The following is a 21,869-nucleotide window of genomic DNA, read 5'->3' on the forward strand; positions in this document are numbered from 1 at the left end:
AATGATGCACGCACCTAATCATAAATAACCCTGCCACTCAACCAAGTGCTTCAGAAGATGGCTAATAACTACCTACTCAATTGATTACATATCTTTGCGGACAGAAATAAAAATACTTAGAATTATGAGTGTACAATTACATTTATGTAAGAAAATTAAATTTTATCCAAAGAGGAGAGAATTAACTAGGTAATGTTTATGGGGGGTGAAATATCATTTTTATCCTTGGGTTATATTAAGAAACAAGAAGACATTAATTAAAGTTGGATTAGGAAGTTCCATTGTCACAAGCTAATAACTATTATCTCACACAAAAAGTAAATAAATAATTATTGTGACGATAACAAAAAGTAATTTATTCCATTAAAAATGAATATAATCATTTTTATACGCAATCCTATCTTATTTTAAAGATATATTTTCACAATAATTTATGATGTTTCGATCACAAACAGATAACCTTACCATTTTATTGTGTTTAGTCGTCCCAGTGATACATGGCATACATTTACACTGGGTGCCTCGATCTTTTCCCATGAGAATATATTCATGGACTCTCCCTAAAGCAAACAACCAAAATATGTGATTGCAACAAGTCGCTGGATAGCAGCGAATTAAACCAGTCTTTCTTTCCTGCGCCGCTAATACAAACTCGATTCTAGTTCACAGACTACTAACTACTACACAGCAGGAAATGTTTTGATAATTCATAACTAACAACAAAAACAGGTACAGAGAGCCACATTGACTGGTTTACTTTTGGCAGCTACTGATCGATCCATTCCAAAGGGACTTAACAGGAGACGTGACAAGACACCACCGCACGCGAGGAAGGGTATCGCATTCATATAGACAAACCAGCTGCTACAATCAACGACATACCAGAGTGCAAGTTAAGAAACTGAAAAAAAATAAAAAAAACAAAACGATTTCGGCAGGGTTGATATGTATATTACCTTTTGGACATCTCTGTACTGGAAGACCCAGATATGGCTAGTTGGATGGGAGCACAACTGAAGGGGCATGCTGTTGGAGCAATGGGGGTTGAAGCAGAGACAAGTTCTTGTTTTCAGGAATGGAGCTTTGAAGCTTTCTTTTCATAGGTGAGGGTTGGCAGAAGCATGAATAAGCAAAATGGCTCTTCCTAGAGATGTAAGGGGAAATATAGGCAGCAGCAGATGATGAAGAAACGGCTTTGGTAGGAACCAGAACCTGTGTCTTGCCAGATGCGATTCTCCTCCCCACAACATTTTTGTAGAATAGGCCAGACATGGCAGGAACAAAGACATCACTTTGGGAACACATGTAAAAGTCGATGACCTTGCAAATTCTGAGCCCTCTAACTTCAGGAAGCTTGCCTTCTTGTCTGCTGCCATTAGTTCATCCTGTCACATGTTCGCAAACACGCAATAAGCAGCGACAGTAACAGTTGGGAAGCAAGATGACATGGGCTACAAATGTTATATGTGACAGTTCGATCAAGGGCCAACTAAAAGAACTCCAAACTTTTTGATACTTGTAGACAAGAAAATTAAGGGGAACGATTTGATGTTGGTCCAACTTACTGGTAGCAAGCAGCCATTTTATCTTAATAATATTTGTCCAAGTAACTCCCAGGAGATTTTACAAGGTGCTGTTTAGAGTTTAGATGCTATTCCAATAACTAGAAATTCCATTCTGCCTCTCCAGTTCCAAGCTAGTCAGAAAAGAAAAGGAACTTAGAAATGACTTCGATCCACTTTAGATTGTTTTCATTAAGATGGTAATCACATCTTCACTGTGCAACCTACCAAAAAGATGCCAAACAGAAAACACAGGATCTATCTGATGGTACCTGCCAAGCATGACCTACACACTATGAATTCAAGGATTAAGTAGACTGTTAATGAAAAAAGCAGAGGAGCTTACCTTCGTATAAGTTTTTGGGTAGATAAGCCTCAATGGATCAAGAGCAGTATGCCACCCAGACTGAGTCACATAGATTGTGGTGTCTCTTTGAAAACGACCTTCTTTAGAAACCCACCAATCTCCTGTGCATTGTAACACCAATTTCTTCCAGTAGGTTCACTTTCTTGACATTCCTTGCTTTCCAAATTCTCAACCTTCAAGTCCACTGCAATAAACTGCCCTGTTTTTGGCTCAAGGCTCTTAACTTGAAAATCATTAAGTCAATCACTTCCTGCAGCCCTGGTTGCAACTCAAGAGTTCCGAACATTGCCAAGCACGAGAATGAGTCCAAGCGCTCAACTTCTTCTTCTTTTATTGTAGGTAAGGGATGGAAGTTAGTTTCAAGCTTCAACATTCCTTTCGTTTTGAATAATGGTTCAACATTCAAAGCAACATAGCCTTCGGTAACCCCATTAGGGACCCTGACAGTGCTGAGCTTCCTGACCAGTACTTTAGCAGGTTGATCCTTTACTATTCTGATTATTCCACCCAGGCTTTCAACAAACTTTTTGGCATCATAAATTTCTTCGAAGTTCCTGAAGAGAGTTAAAACCAAGTTAAGGTGCTTCCTTTATTCTCTCAATGCTGACAAGCAAGTTCTGCATTTATTTATCATGTTGCATATAACATCAATCCCTACTTGTCAAAAAATTGCAGCAGTCAAGTACTCATCACAAACAGATCCCCTGTAACCCTGCCAGAGATTTCAATGAAAATCCTAAAGGATGACTTATTTTCTTTTTCTTTAGTCAAAGATTGCATGGTTGAGACAAAATTAAACAGTAATTTTTTAACATTATGTAATGTTATACATTTTCAACATGAAGTAAGGTAATGAAATACTTTTTACAAACACATATAAGTAATTAAAAAAATGTCAATATTATACTTCTTGTACATGATCAAAAGTTTCTTTTGTTTTCAGGGGTACATTTGGACAATTATGTCAAGTTCAAATCAACTAGTTTAAAGGAAAAAAATGCCAAACTTTAAAAGTCAAATGAATTGGCAGTTAATTGCCCTAAATATTTAACAAGAAAAGATCTATATAAGGCCAGGTTGCATAAGTCAGATAGTCACCAAGCACTGCCTTTATTAGACTTGAGTTTATGCTGTTTATTGAAGAAAACCATATCTAAGTCCTAATAATCTTATTGCATAATAGTCACTTATTTCCTAGTAACCTAGGGTTGTTCATGCATTCCAGTTTCGTGCATTGGGATTTGAGTGATGGAAACAAACAAAACCCTTGCTGAAATTGTCTGTTCAAATAAACACAGATTTATACAAGGCCACAGTGCACAAGCCAGGTTGTCAATATGCATCTTTCTCTACTAGATCCACACTTAATAATTTTTGTTGAAGAAAACCATACCTGCAACAACATTTCAAACCTTAATCCCACTAAGTGTGGTTGGTGAGTCTAGTTCGTTAATTATCTCTATCTATGGTCATATCTTCTGTAAGGTAATTATAATGTATGTCATGTCCAAGAGTTTCCTACCAAGTTATTCTTGGTCTTCTCCTCTTTTTTTGCCCAAAGCTTCTTCCATTCCATCCACCCTTCTGAGGGGATCTATCAGTTTTCTTCTCATATGACCAAACCATCTTAAATCATGTCTAATGAAAAAATAATAATAATAATGTTTCAGACCTAATATTCCTGTTCCATGGTGATTGAATTTCCTAGTATCCACCAGGATTTGATTGGTGGGGACAAATAGAACTTTAAGAAAGATGGCAATACACTATATTCTTGAAATCTTTGCACAATTTTTCTTTTCCCATCTTCTGTTCTGTAGATAAGAATTTTTACAACAAAAATGCTTTCTTACAGAAAAAGAGCTAAATTAAAGAAGTAAATCTAATGGAGGCAAAAAAAGCCTCATCATTTTCCTGGTACAAAAAACAATATATTGTTAATGCATTTTAAATTAATAAAACAAAGAAAATGGAAACTGTAAATGACTCTGGAATAACTGAGCCTTCCTTGGAAAGATAACTCGTATTGGTTGGTCAATGAATCCATGCAGGAGCTGTCTAGGAAGTAAATGAAGTTTCCTAAAATAGATTCTTGGTGTAACTCAGAGAGCAAGAGCCAAAGCAATGAAATGCAGATTGGAATATACTGCAACCTTGATATTTTGATAGCTTTATGAAATTTCAAGTGCTAACTTTAATTATCTTCCTGATGAATAAGATTTTTGATCTCTCCATCTAGAACATAACCTTCTAACTGAAGAAACATGAAAACCAACTGAACCAGCACATTTTATTTTATTTATTTTGGGAGTGAGGGGTGTACTTTCTCAGTCAAAGCTTTGACTGATTTTAGCAATATATCTAGAAGGTTTTAAAATCTTCTATGAAGGTCCCTAGTGCACCATAAACAATGCAGGAAGCAAGTTGCCATTGTAAATATTGCAGACTAACCTCTTCTCTCCTTTGGTTCCCCTTATGCCAGGAAGCACAAGTGTTGCTCCAAGGTATGTTGCTACCTTAACTGCATCAGCAACCTGTCAGAAACCAATGTTGTTTACATAAAGAAAGGAGGGGACTTCATCAATCATATAACTATACATACATCTTTAAGGCAAGAGAAAAACCAGGAAACACTGAAAAATTCAATGAATTCCTACCAAAATCATTTAAGCCTCCACCTAGTTTACCCATAGTAGGAGATTTACTTGTCTTCATCGAACCAAGTTATTTGACTTCATTGAGGTTGATAAAAAGAATCTATATTCCAAGAGCATTCAAGCAAGAACTTATACAAGACTGTTTCCCTTTTAGTCAAGAATTGTTGGATTCTCACACATCCTTGATTATTCACAAATAACCACCCTTTATAGCATAGTACCTAACCAAGGTAGTGCTCAAGAAGGGGGTAAAAAGAAAACGCATCTTGACAAATTAAGTTGCACATTCTTAATTTCATATGTTACCATGACAAAGTCTGCTGCTCAAAATTTGTATTTACATTCAGTCAGGAGTGGTAAAATGGGACTTCAAAAAATGACCTGGTGTGATAGCTTTTCCCAAGTTGTCCCAATTAACTCCTAAAAGACCATTCTAGAAACTGAGAAACATGAACAACTGGAATTAACATTTGGGACAATTACATCCACAACCCCTAAACTTACACTTGCGCCCCTATATTTGTTAAAAAGGTAGTTTTTCAAGAACAGAAGAGAAGCACTTGCAAGATTGTGAGAAAATTCTTCACCTCCAAAAAAAATACAATGGTACAAACTCGAACAACAAATGGCTAAGCAGAGGTTCCACCAGCATAGCTAATTTCCCAACAGAATTGATAACAATCAAGTTCGGATACATGATTAGATTCAATTATAAGATTGATCTTTAATTATTTTGACAAAAAAACAAAATTACAGGAATTTACATATAAAGAAAGTAAAATAGGGGGAAAGTGAAATGGTGCAACATATACCTGCAACATATGATATTCAGGGCCATGAGTCAAGGAGAATGTGATAAAGCCATTGGACTGCTTTGTATCTCCTGTGAGTGGAACATGAATTTTTTGTAAAACAAGGGTAGCCCATTTGGTTAATCTATAGTTAGTTACACATAAGACAACTGATATATCATATATCTCATCCCCCAAAAAATAACAAAACACAACGAATTTACTTGGTAATGGCTTCTTCCAGCAGGGTTTCAGTGCTTGTCCATCTCCAATGGAGGACCCTTTGGTTACAGCAGGATTTGTAAGCACCCTCTGTTTTGACACCTTGATGGCTTCGTACTGAAGATTAGATGTTGCTGGAATCTTCACCTCATCCAACGCGAGAAATTAAACTGTCAGGTAATTCTTGTGAAAGAAAAAGTGGTGACTTTCTCTTTCAGTTTCTACAGAAAATCAAAAGGGGGAAAAAACAACAATCACAAGACAACTGCTAATGAACAAAAGCATAATTCATTCAAACGTATGAATGCTGACGCTCGAAAAATGAGATGAACTACATTCAGTACCACGGTGTTACCAGTAACAAAATTGCCTCTGCCGTCAACTAGACATATTTGTGTGTGTGTGTGTATTTATATCATCAATCTCTTCATACACACAGACAGCCGAGAAGGGCTTGGACGGGATCTTGATCAGAAAACTAGAATTGTAGAATCTGGTTCTGGGGTGACATTTATAGGGTCTTCTTGGTTGTGGGTTTTGACACGTTTTAAATTACTTTCCATAAAAGAATTAGTTTGAGAGAACTGAAAGATCTCAAAACATGGAGCCAAGGCCAATAATAATATTTTCACGGCAAATGATATGGTAAAGATGAAAAAAATAATCTTATTTATGAAAAACATCCAACTTTTCTTGATTTGAATTATATAAAAAAAAAATCCTATCTTAAAATAAAATCTTAAACTAATAAGATAAAATTATATTTATTTTTTCTTCTGATCTAGAACATAAGTTTATATATGGGAGAAGTATTTTCTCATCTTTTGATTTCAATAGTTTGTTCATCTTCATTCATTTATATAGATTTTTTTCTACCATTTTATGAGATCAAATGATAAAAACCTATTTGTATAATCTATCTTATTTTGTTTTATTAGAATCTACCATAAATCTAAATTGTATTCTTCGATCACATTGCAATTCATTTTCATAATGCTTATTTAATTTAAAAGGTAAAATCAACACACACAAAAAATGAGATTTTAAGTATATATTTACAAGTGTTAAAGAGTTATCACGAAAAAAAAAAAAAAATCAAAGACAATGATAAACCTACCTCAACAGAATCAAAATGGTCTCGCTTGATCATGTTTCCTAGCATCATAAACATCGAAAATGTTAGTAAAGATGCTACCACTTGCCTCAGGTCCATGGCCCTTGATCTTCTTCTAGCAAAGAATTATGATCTTTGCCTCTCTTTTTAATTTTTGAAGAATGCACTATATCGCACCGCAATGAATCGAAAAAGCAAAGAAAGAAAGACAAATGAAGCTCTATTAAGGAGAGGCTATGACAAGAGAAGACAGTTCGACTCGATCTGTCTCGCCTCTTGTATGTGCCCGCCGTTTCATAAAAAAAATCAGAGATAGCCATGGCAACTTTTGTAAGAAAATTCACGTCGGCTTACGCCACAAATTTGGCATTTTCCTGGTGATAGAATATTAGCATTCATCAATCTTGAATGCTTTTTCACGCCTAAGCGGTGCCACTTAGACCAAATATGAATGTGAGAAAAAAAATTGTGATTTTTCCTCCCATTTATATCTATCGTTATCACTACAGACACAAAACACTAATGGTCATCAATTACACTTAGCAGTGTCCAAATGGCATTTCCCTTAAACACTATTTTTCGATCATCCACCATTTTGTGTCTGTATGTACGTGTGTGTGTGTTGCCTGTGTGCCATCTAGATGTCCATCACTTCATGCAATTAAACAAGTCCATTGCATTTGGTCATGTAACTTCTATTTGAATATAAAGATTTTAAATGGCGAGCTCAAATTTATAGTGGATTTGGGTCCATAACTACATGTTTACAATAATAATTTTCGAAGATATAATTTAATATCAATAGTACCAAAATAAAATTACCTAAGACGAACAAATTGAACTAATTAAAAATAAATAAATTTGATGTAAACTAAGTGATAGATGTAATATAAAATAAAACTTAAATATAATATGAGTTTGATTTGGTGATTATCCTGAAAAGATAATATCAGCGAAATATTAGGTAAGTATAGTGAGTGTGGGATGTTGTGTTCGTAAGTCTAATATGATTTATTTACATAATCGAAGTCTATTATTTTATTAACATAGGTTTTGTTAAAATAGATAAAATAAAATTAAAATATTTTTCAAACTAATAGATAAAATGATCCAGATAAACTTGTAAAGTATTTTAAAATTTTTATTAAATTATTTATTAAATTTTTTAGAATGCATTGTAGAATACATATATCATTTTTTTTATCTGTAACGATTAAAATAAATTTATTTAAAAAAATTTAAATAAGAAGTTACTTAATTTTTTTTAAGAATCAATAAAAATTTAATAAATATAATGTATATATCTCAATTTTTTTAGTTTATATTTTGATTAATAAATATTACTTAAAAAGATAATAATAAAAAATAAATAAATGTAGATGGAGGCGAGAAATGCCGGGCGGGGGTGGGGAAGAACAACCTCTAACCTTAACCTAGTTGCAGTGTAGAGAGAGCGAGAAAGAGTGGTCGATCGATCGAATCGGAAACCAGACCAGACCAAAGATGGCTCCCAAACCCGAAACTATGTCCTCTTCCTCCTCGTTGTCATCAACGGGGGCAGATCACGGCAACTCCGGCAGCAACACACTGTCTTTTTCCTCGTCTTCCATGGACCCCATCTTCCACATCCTGAGCTTCTTGCCCTACAGCTTTCTACGCGTGCCCCGTCTCCGCCTCAAGTTCCCTTCCATCACTCTGCCCTCCGCCATGACCGTCTACGCCCTAATCCTTCTCACCTACTTCATGGTCGTCTCCGGCATCGTCTACGACGTCATCGTGGAGCCCCCCGGCATCGGCTCCACCCAGGACCGCCTTACCGGCTCCGTCAAGCCCATCGTTTTCCTCCCCGGCCGCGTCAACGGCCAGTACATCATCGAGGGTCTCTCTTCTGGCTTCATGTTCCTTCTCGGCGGCCTCGGCATCGTCCTCTTGGATCTCGCTCTCGATCGCCACCGCGCTCACAGCGTTAAGGTCTCCTTCGCCTCCGCCGGCATCGCCTCCGTTGTTACCTCTTATGTCATGAGTATTCTCTTCCTTCGCATTAAGATCCCTGCTTATCTTCGCTGATACTCCTTGTCTGTCAATTTTGCAGTCGGTGCTCTTATGGGTTTACCCTTTTCCGGACTTTATCAAGCTTTTTGTTTTTTTATTGTTGATTTGTGGTGTCGCTTGACTAGATTTTGGATTTTAATTTTATTGGGTTCTTCTCAGTCGGATGGTTAAACCTCGAATTCGTGAATTCTGCGGATGATAATTTGCTCGAGTTTGCATGCCTAGTTATTAGTGGGTTATTGTTAAATTCAAGTTTAATATCATCATTGTATTTACAAATTCCATGTTCATTACTCTGTCTTTGATTGTTGAGTACGCGAGGAAAGAAATTGAAACAGAACTCTTGACCTTGTTTTTCCTATAGAAATAAAGTTATAGGTAAATTCCCAAGTGAATTCGACTGCTTCAAGTTTGCGAGCTCGTCATGTATTTTAAAACCTTTTAGTTACTTGTGACCTGCAATTTTCCTGTATATTCTATTTGTTTTATTTTGTTTTTTTTTCTCTTGTAAAAGGAATATCTGTTGTTGTTTTGTTTATGCCATACATAATTATTTGATTGTTTTAAGTAATTAGCTGGGATATAGAAAAGATAAGTGAGACTAGTTAAAGTCAAAGAACAAGTCATGATGTATTAGACTTTGGTGTAAATAGAGGGAGAATACTGAAAGTATGTTTTGGTTGTTGGAATAATAGGATGAGTTATTTTATGTAGGTTGGTAGAAGGGATGGAACATGATGAAACATCCCTAATATATGGACTGATGAAGACCTTGCCTATTGAAGAAGATTTTCTAGCACAATGGTAAAATAGGTGATAGAGTCAAGGCTGCTCCTTGTAGTTATCTCAAGATGGGATAAAGTTGAGGGAGTAAGTGATGATACTTGGATTCTGTTTGATGAGATATATGTATATGGGTTAACCAAAAGATCTAACCCTCTTTTCAATCTGTACTACTTGAACTTTCTAATTAAAGTACCTGTTGGACTTATTTGGCAACATATTCTAAATCTTGGTCTTTGATATGACAGCTACTTATATTAGTTGATGCTTCTAGTTTGGAATCAGAATTCTCATATCCATAGAGCATAATGAATTCCCTCTCTTCTGTAATATTCTTAGCATGTGGTAATAGAACCATGACATTGGAACAAGTTGAAGAGACAAAGATAATTAGTGTGACCAGCAAAATTGAGGCTAAATTGCACTCAAACCCTCTATGGTTTGGGTCATTGGCAATAAGACCCCATATGGTTTAAAAATGTCTTTGAAGATCCTTGCGGTTTCAATTTTTTCATAGAGACCTCTTCCATTACTAACACTGTTAAAGGGTTCAACAATCTCTCTTTTCAACTCTATATACAAAAAATTTATTAGATCGATAAAATTTATTTTGATGATTCTATTGATGAGAAGAAAAAATGGGAAATCTAATTTTGTTGAATCTGCAAAACCACAAACCATTGTGGAGTTTGGGTTTTCTTTACTTTCTCTCTATATAGCTTCGCCTCTCTCCCTCTATGACCTGTGTGGAAGAACTTGGATGCCCAAAAGGAGATCCAAATAGTCTGGAAAAGGTTCGCTTGTAACCATTGTTGAGTTTGAATTTTCTTTATTCTCTCTCTCCCCCCCTCCCCCCCCCCCCCCCCCCCCCCCCCCCCCCCGGGGGGGACTTTGGATGCCCAAAAGGAAAAAGGAGATCTAAACAATGTTTTTTCGGGAAAACAATTCACCTATAACCATTGTTGGGATTTTCTTTATTTTCTCTCTAACTTCTATCTGTCTCTCTGACTTTGTATGGTAGAGCTTGGATGCCCAAACGGAGATCTAAACACTATTTGTTGGTTTATTTAATTTTTTCCTAAAGAACTTGGATGCTCACAACAATGGGCAGCAAACAAAATGCGTGCCAAACCCTTCCTTCCTCGCAGATTTTGAACAGAATCTTCTACTTCAATTCCTAAATGCATATGTGCTAAACCCTCTGGTTTTAGATCTCAACCACTAGTGACCCCCTCCCCCTTCTATATCTTCAATTGAATCCTAGCCATGCCATGCCAGGAAGCAGAGCAACACTGACTGCTGAGGCCAAATCAGTAACACTCACCTCAACTCCATTCTGCTTCACTCAAGTCTTCTGCCTAAATAATCAAATCACAGAGGTGATGACTTGCTTCCTTTGAGAAATCTGAAACTTTTCTTTGAAATAACAAACCTAAGGGCTTGTTTAGTTATAGAAAATATTTTTCTAATTTTCTATTGCTCTAGTTAGAAAACAGAAAACTTGATTTTCTATTTTTTTTTTAACTTTATACTATGAGTTGGAAGATATCAAAAAGATATTTTCTAAATTTTTTGGAAATGACTATTGGTTTTTGGTTTTTGAAACATAAAATGTTAGGGCATATTTAGTTGTAAAATTGGAGTTGAAGAATTAGAAAATGTTCTCTACAACTAAACAGGCCCTGAACTTTTCTTTGAGAAATGAGAAATCCAACTTAAGGACTTATTTGAAATCTGAAACTTTTGTTTGAAAAATTTGAAGACGTGTGAAATTGAATCCCAAAAATGAAACCACAGAGGTTTTCAAATACATTTTTAAACCATAGGGGGTCTCATCACAAATGGCCTTAACTGCAGGGGGTTTAAGTGCAATTTACCCCAAAATGAATTAGGCATGTAAAAAGGTGTAGAGTAGTATTGATGCAAGAGGATATTCTTTGGTTTATTTTTCTTGTATTATTAATTTAATTTAATCATGTAGCTAGCTTGAGACTTTTTTAATATTGATGGTTGGCTAAGATTAGAAGGTTCCCCTTGTGATTAATGGTTGAGATTTATGATTGTTGTAACCCTAGTATAAATAGTCCTTTTAAGATACTTTGTAGGCCGTTTTATTATTCTAATTCAATATTTTAGGATTTGTTGAACCCTAACTTTCATATTATCATTTCATCCTTGTTGTCTATTTGTCTTGCAATGCATAAAGTATGACTGGGATTTTTTTGTTATAGTTTCAGGAGGGGGGATAGACAAGATTTGTAATATCTGAGACATATGGAGCAATAAGGAGATTTCATATTGAAAAAGGTTCTCGAATTTTCAGTTTTGTAAACAACAAAAATAAAGAGAAACAAATCACAAAATTTAATCGTCAAACTTACTCTAAGAATTTAAAGTTAAAATTTTTAAGTGAGGAAACATCAAAAGAAGAGGAAGAAGAAGAAGTTCTTTATTCAATATCATTAGTAGCTTGAATTTCTAATTACATTGTAAGCCTATTTATAGGCTGGATTCCTAACTAAAAGATAGTTTAACGTAACTGCAATTACAATAATATAAAACAAGCCTTCATCTTACCATGTGGGGTCAACTACATGAATTATAGTTTGCTAGTTATTTTTATCCATGACCTTATACATCCATCTTAACATCACCATCTCTGTCAAATTCTTTATTCAGTATTATCAATAGCATGAATTTGAATTACATTGTAAGCCATTTATGGGTTGGATTCCTAACTAAAGGTAATTAACATTACTGCTATTGAAACAATATAACAAGCCTTTATCTTATCATGTAGGGTTAACTACATGAAATTCTAGTTCACCAGCCATTTTTATATATGATTGTACACATCAATCTTAACATCATCATCTTTGTCATATTTGCACATGTTGGTACTTTATTGTTATCTAGTGTTTTAAAACAAAGTTGGTCTTATAGCAACCTTATCAAAATTTTCTTTTAGTGTTATCAAAATCTTCCTATCACATAAAACATTAGATGCACTTTTCCATTTTAATCATCTTGCCTTAATTTTATGGGCAACATCTCCATTAATTTCTCCATCTTTTTGGATTGATTCAAGACATCTGAACTGATCTTTTCATTTGGAGATGTACGTCTACAAGACATATAATTCATATCTTCTTAAGAGTTACTAAGATGCTTTTCCTTTACTCCATTCCGTTTTTTAAACCATAGTTGGCTGTGATGAGCTCATTTGTCAAAAATAGCTTTACCCTCAATATTTCTTTCCCCAAATCCATAACCTCCATGTATATCTCTATACTCATTCCCTTCTCTATCTAGATAGTCATTTAAGTCACCTCCTATAGTTATTTTCTCTCATCTCAGTGTTTTGTGTTCCAATCCCTTTAAATCTTCTCAAAATTTTGCCTTCATCTTCTTGCCTAACCCAACTTATGGTGCATATGTTCAAATGATATTCATAGTTTCTTCTTCTAGAGTAACTTTATCTGCAATAATCACACCTCTTATTCTCTTCACAACCACTATTCTCTCCTTTAAAGTCTTTTCCACGATAATCCCCATTCCATTCTTTGCCCAATCCCTTTTCCAAGTGCTTAAGTTTATATTCTGATTCTCTTAAATAAATATTTTGGTCTTCCTATTCAACCCATCTCGTTTCTCGGAGGCATAGAATTATTATTATTTTTTTTCTTAATCATTCGCCACTTTCATGGACTTTTTGTGTCTCAATACTTCATGATCCAATCATTACTTGCATCCATCCATGAGAATGTGTTAGAGGTTAACATTACATCCAGGCGTTGATGTAGCGACTCTAGCTTATTTTTCACTACATATGAATGGCGGAGCATGGCATTATGAGAGGGTTATTTATGGCCCAACAATTTATCATTTGTCCATAATTCATGTTTGATCCAATGAGTTTCACAATGATTGTTGGTTGCTTAATGCTATCTTTCTCCTCTATCTAGGTTTGGGACCAGCTCTAGATAGGAATCCATGTGCGGAGTTTTTGGGAAGTTATGAAAAATTTTAAAAATGAAAACAAGCAACACATAGTTTTTGTTTTCATTTTGAAAATATTGGAAATAAAGAATAGAAATCTAAAAATGACCGCCCTGTGAAAGGGGTTCTTAGCATTTAGTATTTTTCATTAGTAGTGTTGAAAGCTTGTTTGCAATCTATTGCTTTGCCAGCTGAAGCATGGTTTAGAGTAGGTCTGCAGGAGTTGCTCTTAGTTGGGTGCTTGTTTGATGGATGTGGATGTTAACATTTCTCTGGAGTACCTAGATAGGCAAAATCTACCTATTTGGTCAAGCTCGGGTTTTAGTGTTTCTTGCATGATCTGAACTTGTACATGCTGGGAGGTGGTGGATATTATCTTTGATGATAGATGGGGAGTTCATTGGAGCAGTTGCAATTGGCTTGAGATCTGAATACGCAAAACCCAAGCATATTACCTCTCTCAGCCCCAATATTTATCCAGCTTTGGTATTTTACTGCTTACAACCAGTTGTGTGATTGCAAAAACCTTGATCATATTCATTGGTTTACATACCATTTAAAATTTGATCGTTGGCTATTTTCTGCCTGTGATGGTGTACCATGTCTGGCTGTTAGATATTATCTTTGGCCAGCGGACTTGGGTGAGACGAGCTGCATAGATTTGAATTTGTGTGTTCATAGACACTAGTGAGATAGTTGAGATTTTCTTTAATTTATTTTGGTGCTGGGATGTGAATCATCCAGTTATGCCTGTTTATATATATGTTGATTATATCTTTCAACGCTTAAATGGATCACAGCATATTGAATTGCCAATCTGCTCTGCACTTCCGGGTGATAAGAACTCGATTGCTGCTTCAACTTTTGCCCCCCTTTATTATGAAACACATATATTAAGATTCTGTGCTTGTTGATTTTTACTCAAATTCACTTACTGTATTACATCTATTAATGTTTTTGAGTCAATTAATTGAATGCACCTATGTGTGTGTGTGGTATATGCTGTGAGAAATTTGTGATTGTGGCCCAGTCTAGAGCTCTTGAGCGTCAGGCTTTAGTCACGTTGAATTAGAGGATAACTACTAAGTGCTGGCTGGATATTATTTGAGACTTCAGGTGTTTTCTTTTTTTTTTTTTTTATTTAATTTATCAATGAGCTTCAGGCTTCAGGTGTTTTTTTTTTTTTTATTTAATTATTTGAGACTTCAAAAAATTTATCAATGTTTTGAACCTGGACAGGGCTAATTCAAGTAGAAAAGGGCGAATGGGAGAGCCACCAATGGTGAATCGGACTGAGATTTATTTTTATTTTTATTAAACAAACACGTGGATAATAATTAAAACTCATATTTCAAAAAAGTAATATAAAGTTAAAATCTATCACCCAACAACACTATAATATGTTTAATAATTCATCAACGAGCGTCTTCCCACTCTAAAAAGAAAAATGCCCATACGGCAATAATAACTCCTCAAATTTAGGATGAAACTAAATTAGAGCATTGTTGTTAAATTCATGAATCAAATGGTATAAGTTTATAAGTTATATGGATTATTTTTAAATGAGTTGATTTGTTGATAAATTCAAATTTTTATAGAATTTGATTTGTGATTCGTGATTTAATGTTGTAAATTTGGTAAACTTAATTTGTGAACTTGTAAACTCGTTTTATGAAAATTTATATTATATATAAATTAATATTTAAAATTTTAATTATGAATGAATGATGGTAAAAGATGAATTTAATATTTAAAAATTTTATATTATTTATTATTTTTAAAATTAATAGAAGAATTTATTTTAAAATAGGTACTTATGTATTTTATTTATAAGGAATATAGTTGTAAATTATAATATGTTATTTAGTAATATTAATTTAATTTTTATAAAATTATATCATTTTGAATATATATTTATATATATTAAAAATTATATTTAAAATTTTACGAATTTATAATTCAATTTTATGAATTTTCTTTCAATTTTACTTAAAATGTCAATTTTAACAATTTGGTCAGAGTAAATATTTATTGTACAAATTACCCAAAGGCAGTAGTCAGTTCTTTAATAAGCAATATTAAGAATACAAATCATTATAAATATTTATAATTTACTGTATTGTCCTCTATTTTCAATATTCAAACCACAGAACTAAACTGAGTACTGAGCGTATGGGCTGACATTAACTCTTTAAAATTATTTTTTTCCTTCTAATTAGAAAATACAGAAATGGCAGACGCAATCGGTTGATTTGAGTGGGTGACGTTTCTGTTGCCGATCGGTGTTCAGTTTGTAGGGATGATAATTTATACTACTTGTGGGTTTCTCTCCAATCTCATCTTAGTTAAAGTGGATTTTTTTAATCAATTTAAGTTTATGCTGGGGTTCAAGGAAAATTCCAAGTGCAAAAGGTATTCTTGGGGTGGGGGATATTATTACTATTCTCCCTTCAAACTCGAATCGAAATCTACATGTATTCATATTGTAGGTTATTATTTATATCTTAAATCATGAATATGTTATTAAGTTTATAAATGATCAACATATATAATAAATATTAATTTGATTTTAAATTCAAATTTTATAATATTATTTTTGAACATTTTAATCTTAATTATAAATATCTTGATTAGAGGTTGCAAATTGTTTATATTTTAATATTATTTTGAGTTAGTCACATGTTCTGATAAAGTTTTGAATGGTTTGGGATAGATTTAAAGTTGATTTAATATAATTTAAGTAGATGATTTAAGAAATAAAGCCAGTGAAGACAAGGTTGGAGTTAATATTCTATCCCCAATTGAATTTGAGGTCAAATTTAAAAATATTTCATCTCCAATTGAATTTGAGGTCAAATTTAAAGATGAATTTAGGAGTTAGGTAATTTCTAGTTTCTTAGTTGCACCAAAGACTTTTGAGGCATTGAAAGAGTATTTAAAGGAAGTCTCGCCATTGCCGAGGTTGGAAACTGAGGAGTTGTTATTTTTGTACTTAGAAGTGAGCAATAGAACAGTTATGCAGTACTGCTAAGAAAGAATAACCAAGTGGATTGATCTATGTACTATATCAGCAAAGTGTTACAAAGGGTAGAAACTTACTATCCTTATATCAAAAGGTCGCATTGACACTGGTTGTGCCATCTAGAAAATTGAGACTTTATTTTTATGCTTATTCTATTATTATTCAAATAGATCAGTCTCTCCTGCAAATATTACAAAAGCCAATATTTTTAGGATGATTCACCGAATGGGCCACAGAGTTAGGTGGATACAACCTCCATTTTTAGCCACAAGCAATCAAGGGTCAAGCCTTTGCCAACTTTATAGTCAAGCGAATGCATGAGAAATAGCCTAAAAAAGTAAGAGAGCCTTAATGGAGTTGTTTGTCTAGCTGAGTTGGTGTAGTGTTGGTGTCCCTAGAAGGGGATACGCTCGAATATTCTCTGCATTTTGCGTTTCCAAGTTCAAACAACGTAATAGAGTATGAGGTCTTGATTGTAGGAATGAACTTGGAAGAGGAAGCTACAGGTAGAAAATCTAATGATCCACATTGACTCGCAATAATATTAGGGCCAATATGAGGCTAGGAAGCTAGTGATGGCTCAATACTTAAAAAGTTACAAGCATTAGCACAATTTTTTAAAAACTTTCAGTTGTTGTAAATTAACATGTCATTGAACAGTCATATTGACGCTTTATCTAAATTAAACTTATTAAAAGAGACAGTAGGAAGGATAATGCAGGTAGAGGTCTTTCAATGGCTAAGTATCAAGGAAAAGGAAGTGCTCAGCATTGACATTGCTAAAGATTGTAAAACCTCAATTCAGAAGTATCTAGTGTTAAGAAAAATCTCTATTGATCCAGCAGAGGTAAAATGAATGAAGGTCTGAGGAGCCTAATTCATGCTCATCGACAGGGTATTATATAAAAGAGCCTTCACCTAATCGCTACTCAAAAACAAGGGTCCATAAGAAGCAGAGTATGTATTTGTAGAGTACATGAAGAAATATGTGGAGAACACTTGAATTCACGAGAACTAGCATCGAAGGTGCTCAGAGTAGGATTTTATTGGCCTACAATCAACCAAGATGCCTTTGAAAATGTGTAGAGATCTGACAAGTGTTAGAGACATGCCCTTATTTTATCTGCCCCCATCTCCACTGTTTAGAACATTTTCCAGCCAACCTTATTTGCATAATGAGGGTTGGACATCCTAGGTCCATTTTCACAAGCAATGGGGTAGCAAAAATTTCTCCTAGTTGCAACAGATTATTTCACCAAGTGGGTGGAAACAGAGTCATTAGCCATCATCACTAAGAAGAATACGGAGTCAATAGTATGGAAGGACATCATATGTTGATTTAACCTTCTTAAGGTCCTTTCCATAGATTATGGGAAGCAATTATTGTGATGCCTTTAGGGAATTTTGTAAGGCTTAGAGATGTAGATGGGAATAAGTTCAGTGGCTTACCTTCAGCCTAATGGGTAAGTAGAAGTCAACAACAGAATCATCTTGCATGGATTGAAAAATCAATTAGATAAAACTATTAGAATGTGTGAGATTTTTCTGATATGATCTTTTGCAGTCCAATTTCAGAAATTTTGGTGAAGAAATCTAGTGAATGTGTGTATGTCCTTAAATATAGGAATGTTGTCTAAATATCCTTAAATCTAGGAATGTTGTCTAAGTAAAGAAATGCTCTAGTTATTGTGTTAGGTAGATTTTGTCAATCGGCTGCTATATATAGCAGTCTTTGTAAATGAAAAATTAGGAGAAAAGTGTGTTGAATTTTGTTCACTCAATATCTTTTAAATTTTTGTCTTTTGTAAGTTGTGTTTGCTGTGTGAGATAGGATTTTAACATAGTATCAGAGTTGTTTTCTTAAGGGTTGTGGGTATAATCTCTTGTTTTTTTTATTTGTTTATGGGGATTAAACATTGTGTGTTTGAGAGAAAACAAGTCAGTCATCCTTTCACTAAATCAAAAATTTGAAAGTTATTTGTTATGACATCAGGAAGCTTATTTGCAGCTGGTCCTCCAGTTTTTTTTTTGGTGTGAAAATTATCAAATGTGTGCTATTAAAATGAAGACCTACTTGAAAGCTCTCAACCTATGGGATGTAGTAGAGCAAGGAGCAACACGTGTTCCGCATTTGAGAGAAAATGCTACCTTGAATGAAATCAAGAAGCATGAGGAGTGGTTACCAAAAGTCCCAAGGCACTTGCATGCCTTCATTCTGTGGTATCAGAAATTATTTTTGCAAGGATAATGGCCTATGAAACAGAAAAGGACTCTTGGGACAAATTGAAAGAAGAATTTGAGGGTAGTGACAGGGTTAAGGTAGTTAGGCTTTTGACTCTTAAGAGAGAGTTTGAAGTCTTTAAGATGAAGGAATCTGAAGGTGTTAAAGATTATATATGCTGCTAAACTTATGGAAATAGTTAATCAAATTAGACTCTATGGTGAGTCTATTTCAGATCAAAAGGTGGTGGAAAAGGTCATGATAAGCCTTCTTGATAAGTTTGAGTACAAGATTTTAGCTATTGAAGAATCGTGTGACTTGACGACTCTTGCTGTTGCAGAACTTATCTTTAAGCTACATGTACAAGAGCAAAGAGTCTCAATGAGGTCTGAAGATGTTACCGAATGAGCCTTCCAAGCTCTCCAAGCAAAGCATAAGGGAAAAGCTCCACTAAGAATAAAGGAAGGGCAAGACGAAAACAGAGACGGTTATGGGAAAAGAAAATTTTCGCCTTGTGGAACTTGTGGAAAGACAAATCATGCTAAAGATAGATGCTGGAAAAATGTTCGATGCAATTTTTGTAAGAAGCAAGGTCATATAGAAAGATTTTGCAAAGCAAAACAAAATCAAATTCCACAGCAACCTGTCTAGCAACCTATTCAACAAGCTAATTTCATTGATGAACAAGCACAAGCTGAAGAATATCTATTTTTTGCACCTCAAGTTTGTGACTCACCAGAAAAATATATTTGGAATGTTGACAATGGTTGCAACAACCATATGACCAAAGATGCAAGTTTCTTTAAGTTCTTGGATGGATCAATCAAAACCAAAGTCAATGGGAAATGGAGAGGTTGTACAAGTTGAAGGAAAAGGTTCAATTGCACTCCAAACAGAGAAAGGTATGAAGCTTATTTAAGATGTTTTGTTTACACCAAAGCTTCAGAAAAATCTTCTTAGTGTTGCACAATTGATAAATAAGGGTAATTCTGTGGTATTTCAAAGAAATCTTTGCATTATATTTGATTCACATGGTTGCAAGATTGCAAAAGCACGAATGGAAAACAATAGCTTTGTCTTGAATTTGAAATCTAATGTATTTTGTACTGAAAGTGATATAGTAGCTGATCAAGACAGAACTGCAGAGGAAAAGAAAAGGTTGGAGAAAACTGATTCCACAGATGTTGGAAAGAAAATTGAGCATTGTAATGTAGCCATTTGCGATCTTATTTCAGATGTTAAGAGTCCAAAATCATATGTTTGGAGTAAATCAATTAAGGAGGAGTTTAAGAAGAGTAAACCAAGTTCCATGCCATTAGTTTTGTGATGAAAATGTGTCGAAAGTTAAGGTTGAGAAGCTAATTGTTCCTTCAAGAGCTAATCAAATAATTTCGTCCAAGGAGAGTTCATCAAATGTGAGATTGAATCAAGTTGGAGTTTCTCAACCTTTAAATGGTGAAAATTTTGCTATTTCAGTTACTAATCATCATGTTCAGTATGGAAAAGCAAAGCAAATTTATGTGAAGAATAGTCCCATCAAAGAAGCTAAGAAGAATTATTTTGTGAAGATGGTTCATTGCAAATCAGATTATGAAGGTCCATGTTTCAAGAGTTGATAGCTAAGATTGGAATCTCTAAGAAAAATCTCGAGGAGTGTTAGAATGTGTGAGATTTTTCTAATATGATCTTTTACAGTCCAATTCTAGAAATTGTGGTGAAGAAATCTAATAAATATGTGTATGTCCTTAAATCTAGAAATGTTGTCTAAGTAAAGAAATGCTTTAGTTGTTGTGTTAAGTAAATCTTGTCAATCAGCTGTTATATATAGCAGCCTTTGTAAATGAAAAATTGGAAGAAAAGTGTGTTGAATTTTGTTCTTTCAATATCTTTTAAATTTCTGTATTTTGTAAGTTGTGTTTGCTTTGTATGAGATAGGATTCTAACAAAAACAAAGGGAGCTCGGGTGGATAAGTTACCAAGCATCTTGTTAACATACAAAATAACCAGTAGAGTATCAATTGGTGAGACTCCATTCAACTTGGTCTATGGTACAGAAGCACTAATACAGGTGGAAGTTGAGGTTGGGTCTCCGTAGTTGAATAAATTCAATGAAGAAAATAACTCTGAAGCTTTAAGAGAGAACTTGGACTTGTTAAAAGAATGAAGAGACCAGGCATGCATCAGATTGATTGCCCATCAAAGAAATGTGATAAACTACTATAGCTCAAGAGTGAAAAGCAAACCATTGGAAGATGGAGATCTCGTGCTATAAAAGTTGACTGTAACCAACGCACTTCGAGAAGAAGGTAAGATCCGAGCCAATTATTAGTAAAGTCTATATAAAATCTAGAAGATGATTGGGCCAAATACCTGTATACTGCAGACGCTTTAGAGAAGTAAGATAGGCAACACTTAGAATACACACTATTTAAAATTGTATTTCCCATTGAATGTATAATGTAATTGATGTTTTGCTTAATACAAATTTTTTTACCCCTATTGCTCTCTATTTTCTTTGTGATATTTGTTTTTCAAGCTGGTAGAACACGTCAGCCTAGTACCTAAAAGCTAAAGAACGAGCAAAAATGGCCTAGGTTCTACCATCTCAAAAAGTTCAAAGGCTACTATGACATATAATCTGCTATGTAAACTAGTGTTCTGAAGGGAAAGTCTAGAACTAGTGTAGAAAAATGCCACAACTGCAGGATCAAGTGTGAACATGGTAAATATAAGCCAAGAGTTAAACCTTGATCAAGTTTAACACGGCCTAGGGTTCAACTTAGTCTCAACAAAAAGCATGAAGAACTATTAAGACATACAACAAGCCACAAAACTCGAGTTTTTATTGAACCAAGGGGTTATAAAAATTGATGACTCACTGTGGATGCACACAGTTATCTAGATATGAATTCCTTGAGCAAAATGAATTCTCTCAAAGTAATAGGGAGCAAAAGACACCCCTCATGAGAAAAGTGCAAGTACAATAAGGTAAAAAAAAAAAAACTTGAACAATTATGGTTGACACGAACAAGTAAAATAAAAAGTTCAAAATTTGAAAGGTACTTTGATGCTACAAGCG

The 21,869-nt window shown here is 34.3% G+C and overlaps 2 protein-coding genes and 1 pseudogene across 4 annotated transcripts in view; 1 reads left to right on the plus strand and 2 right to left on the minus strand.

The window, feature by feature from the left end:
* The window catches only part of LOC127794670 (choline monooxygenase, chloroplastic-like), an 11,184-nt gene extending 10,217 nt beyond the window's left edge, over nucleotides 1-967 (minus strand). The window contains exons 1-2 of the mRNA XM_052325917.1: nucleotides 957-967; nucleotides 771-861 (exon numbers count right to left, since the gene is read on the minus strand). Coding sequence (XP_052181877.1) covers nucleotides 771-861; nucleotides 957-967 — 102 coding nt within the window. The remainder of the gene's footprint in view (nucleotides 1-770; nucleotides 862-956) is intronic.
* Nucleotides 449-7,273, minus strand: LOC127794582 (protein MANNAN SYNTHESIS-RELATED 2-like; annotated as a pseudogene).
* Nucleotides 7,274-8,104: 831 nt separating this feature from the next.
* Nucleotides 8,105-9,518, plus strand: LOC127795675 (uncharacterized). Of its 3 annotated transcripts, none has more exons than XM_052327496.1 (2): nucleotides 8,105-8,684; nucleotides 9,480-9,518. In XM_052327496.1, exons 1-2 carry the CDS (start codon nucleotides 8,217-8,219, stop codon nucleotides 9,501-9,503), a joined length of 492 nt encoding a protein of 163 aa, XP_052183456.1. In that variant the 5' UTR covers nucleotides 8,105-8,216; the 3' UTR covers nucleotides 9,504-9,518. The 3 variants fall into 3 exon arrangements, with proteins under 3 accessions (XP_052183456.1, XP_052183455.1, XP_052183454.1); XM_052327495.1 differs by lacking the exon at nucleotides 9,480-9,518 and adding an exon at nucleotides 8,806-9,160; XM_052327494.1 differs by lacking the exon at nucleotides 9,480-9,518 and having other exon boundaries at nucleotides 8,105-9,160.
* Nucleotides 9,519-21,869: the final 12,351 nt, after the last annotated feature.

Source organism: Diospyros lotus, chromosome 2 (genome assembly GCF_014633365.1).
Source record: "Diospyros lotus cultivar Yz01 chromosome 2, ASM1463336v1, whole genome shotgun sequence".
NCBI classification, from domain to species: Eukaryota; Viridiplantae; Streptophyta; class Magnoliopsida; order Ericales; family Ebenaceae; genus Diospyros; species Diospyros lotus.

Excerpts from the sequence above, each read along its gene's own strand:
- LOC127795675 (XM_052327494.1), top strand. The coding sequence starts at position 8,217 with ATGGCTCCCAAACCCGAAACTATGTCCTCTTCCTCCTCGTTGTCATCA.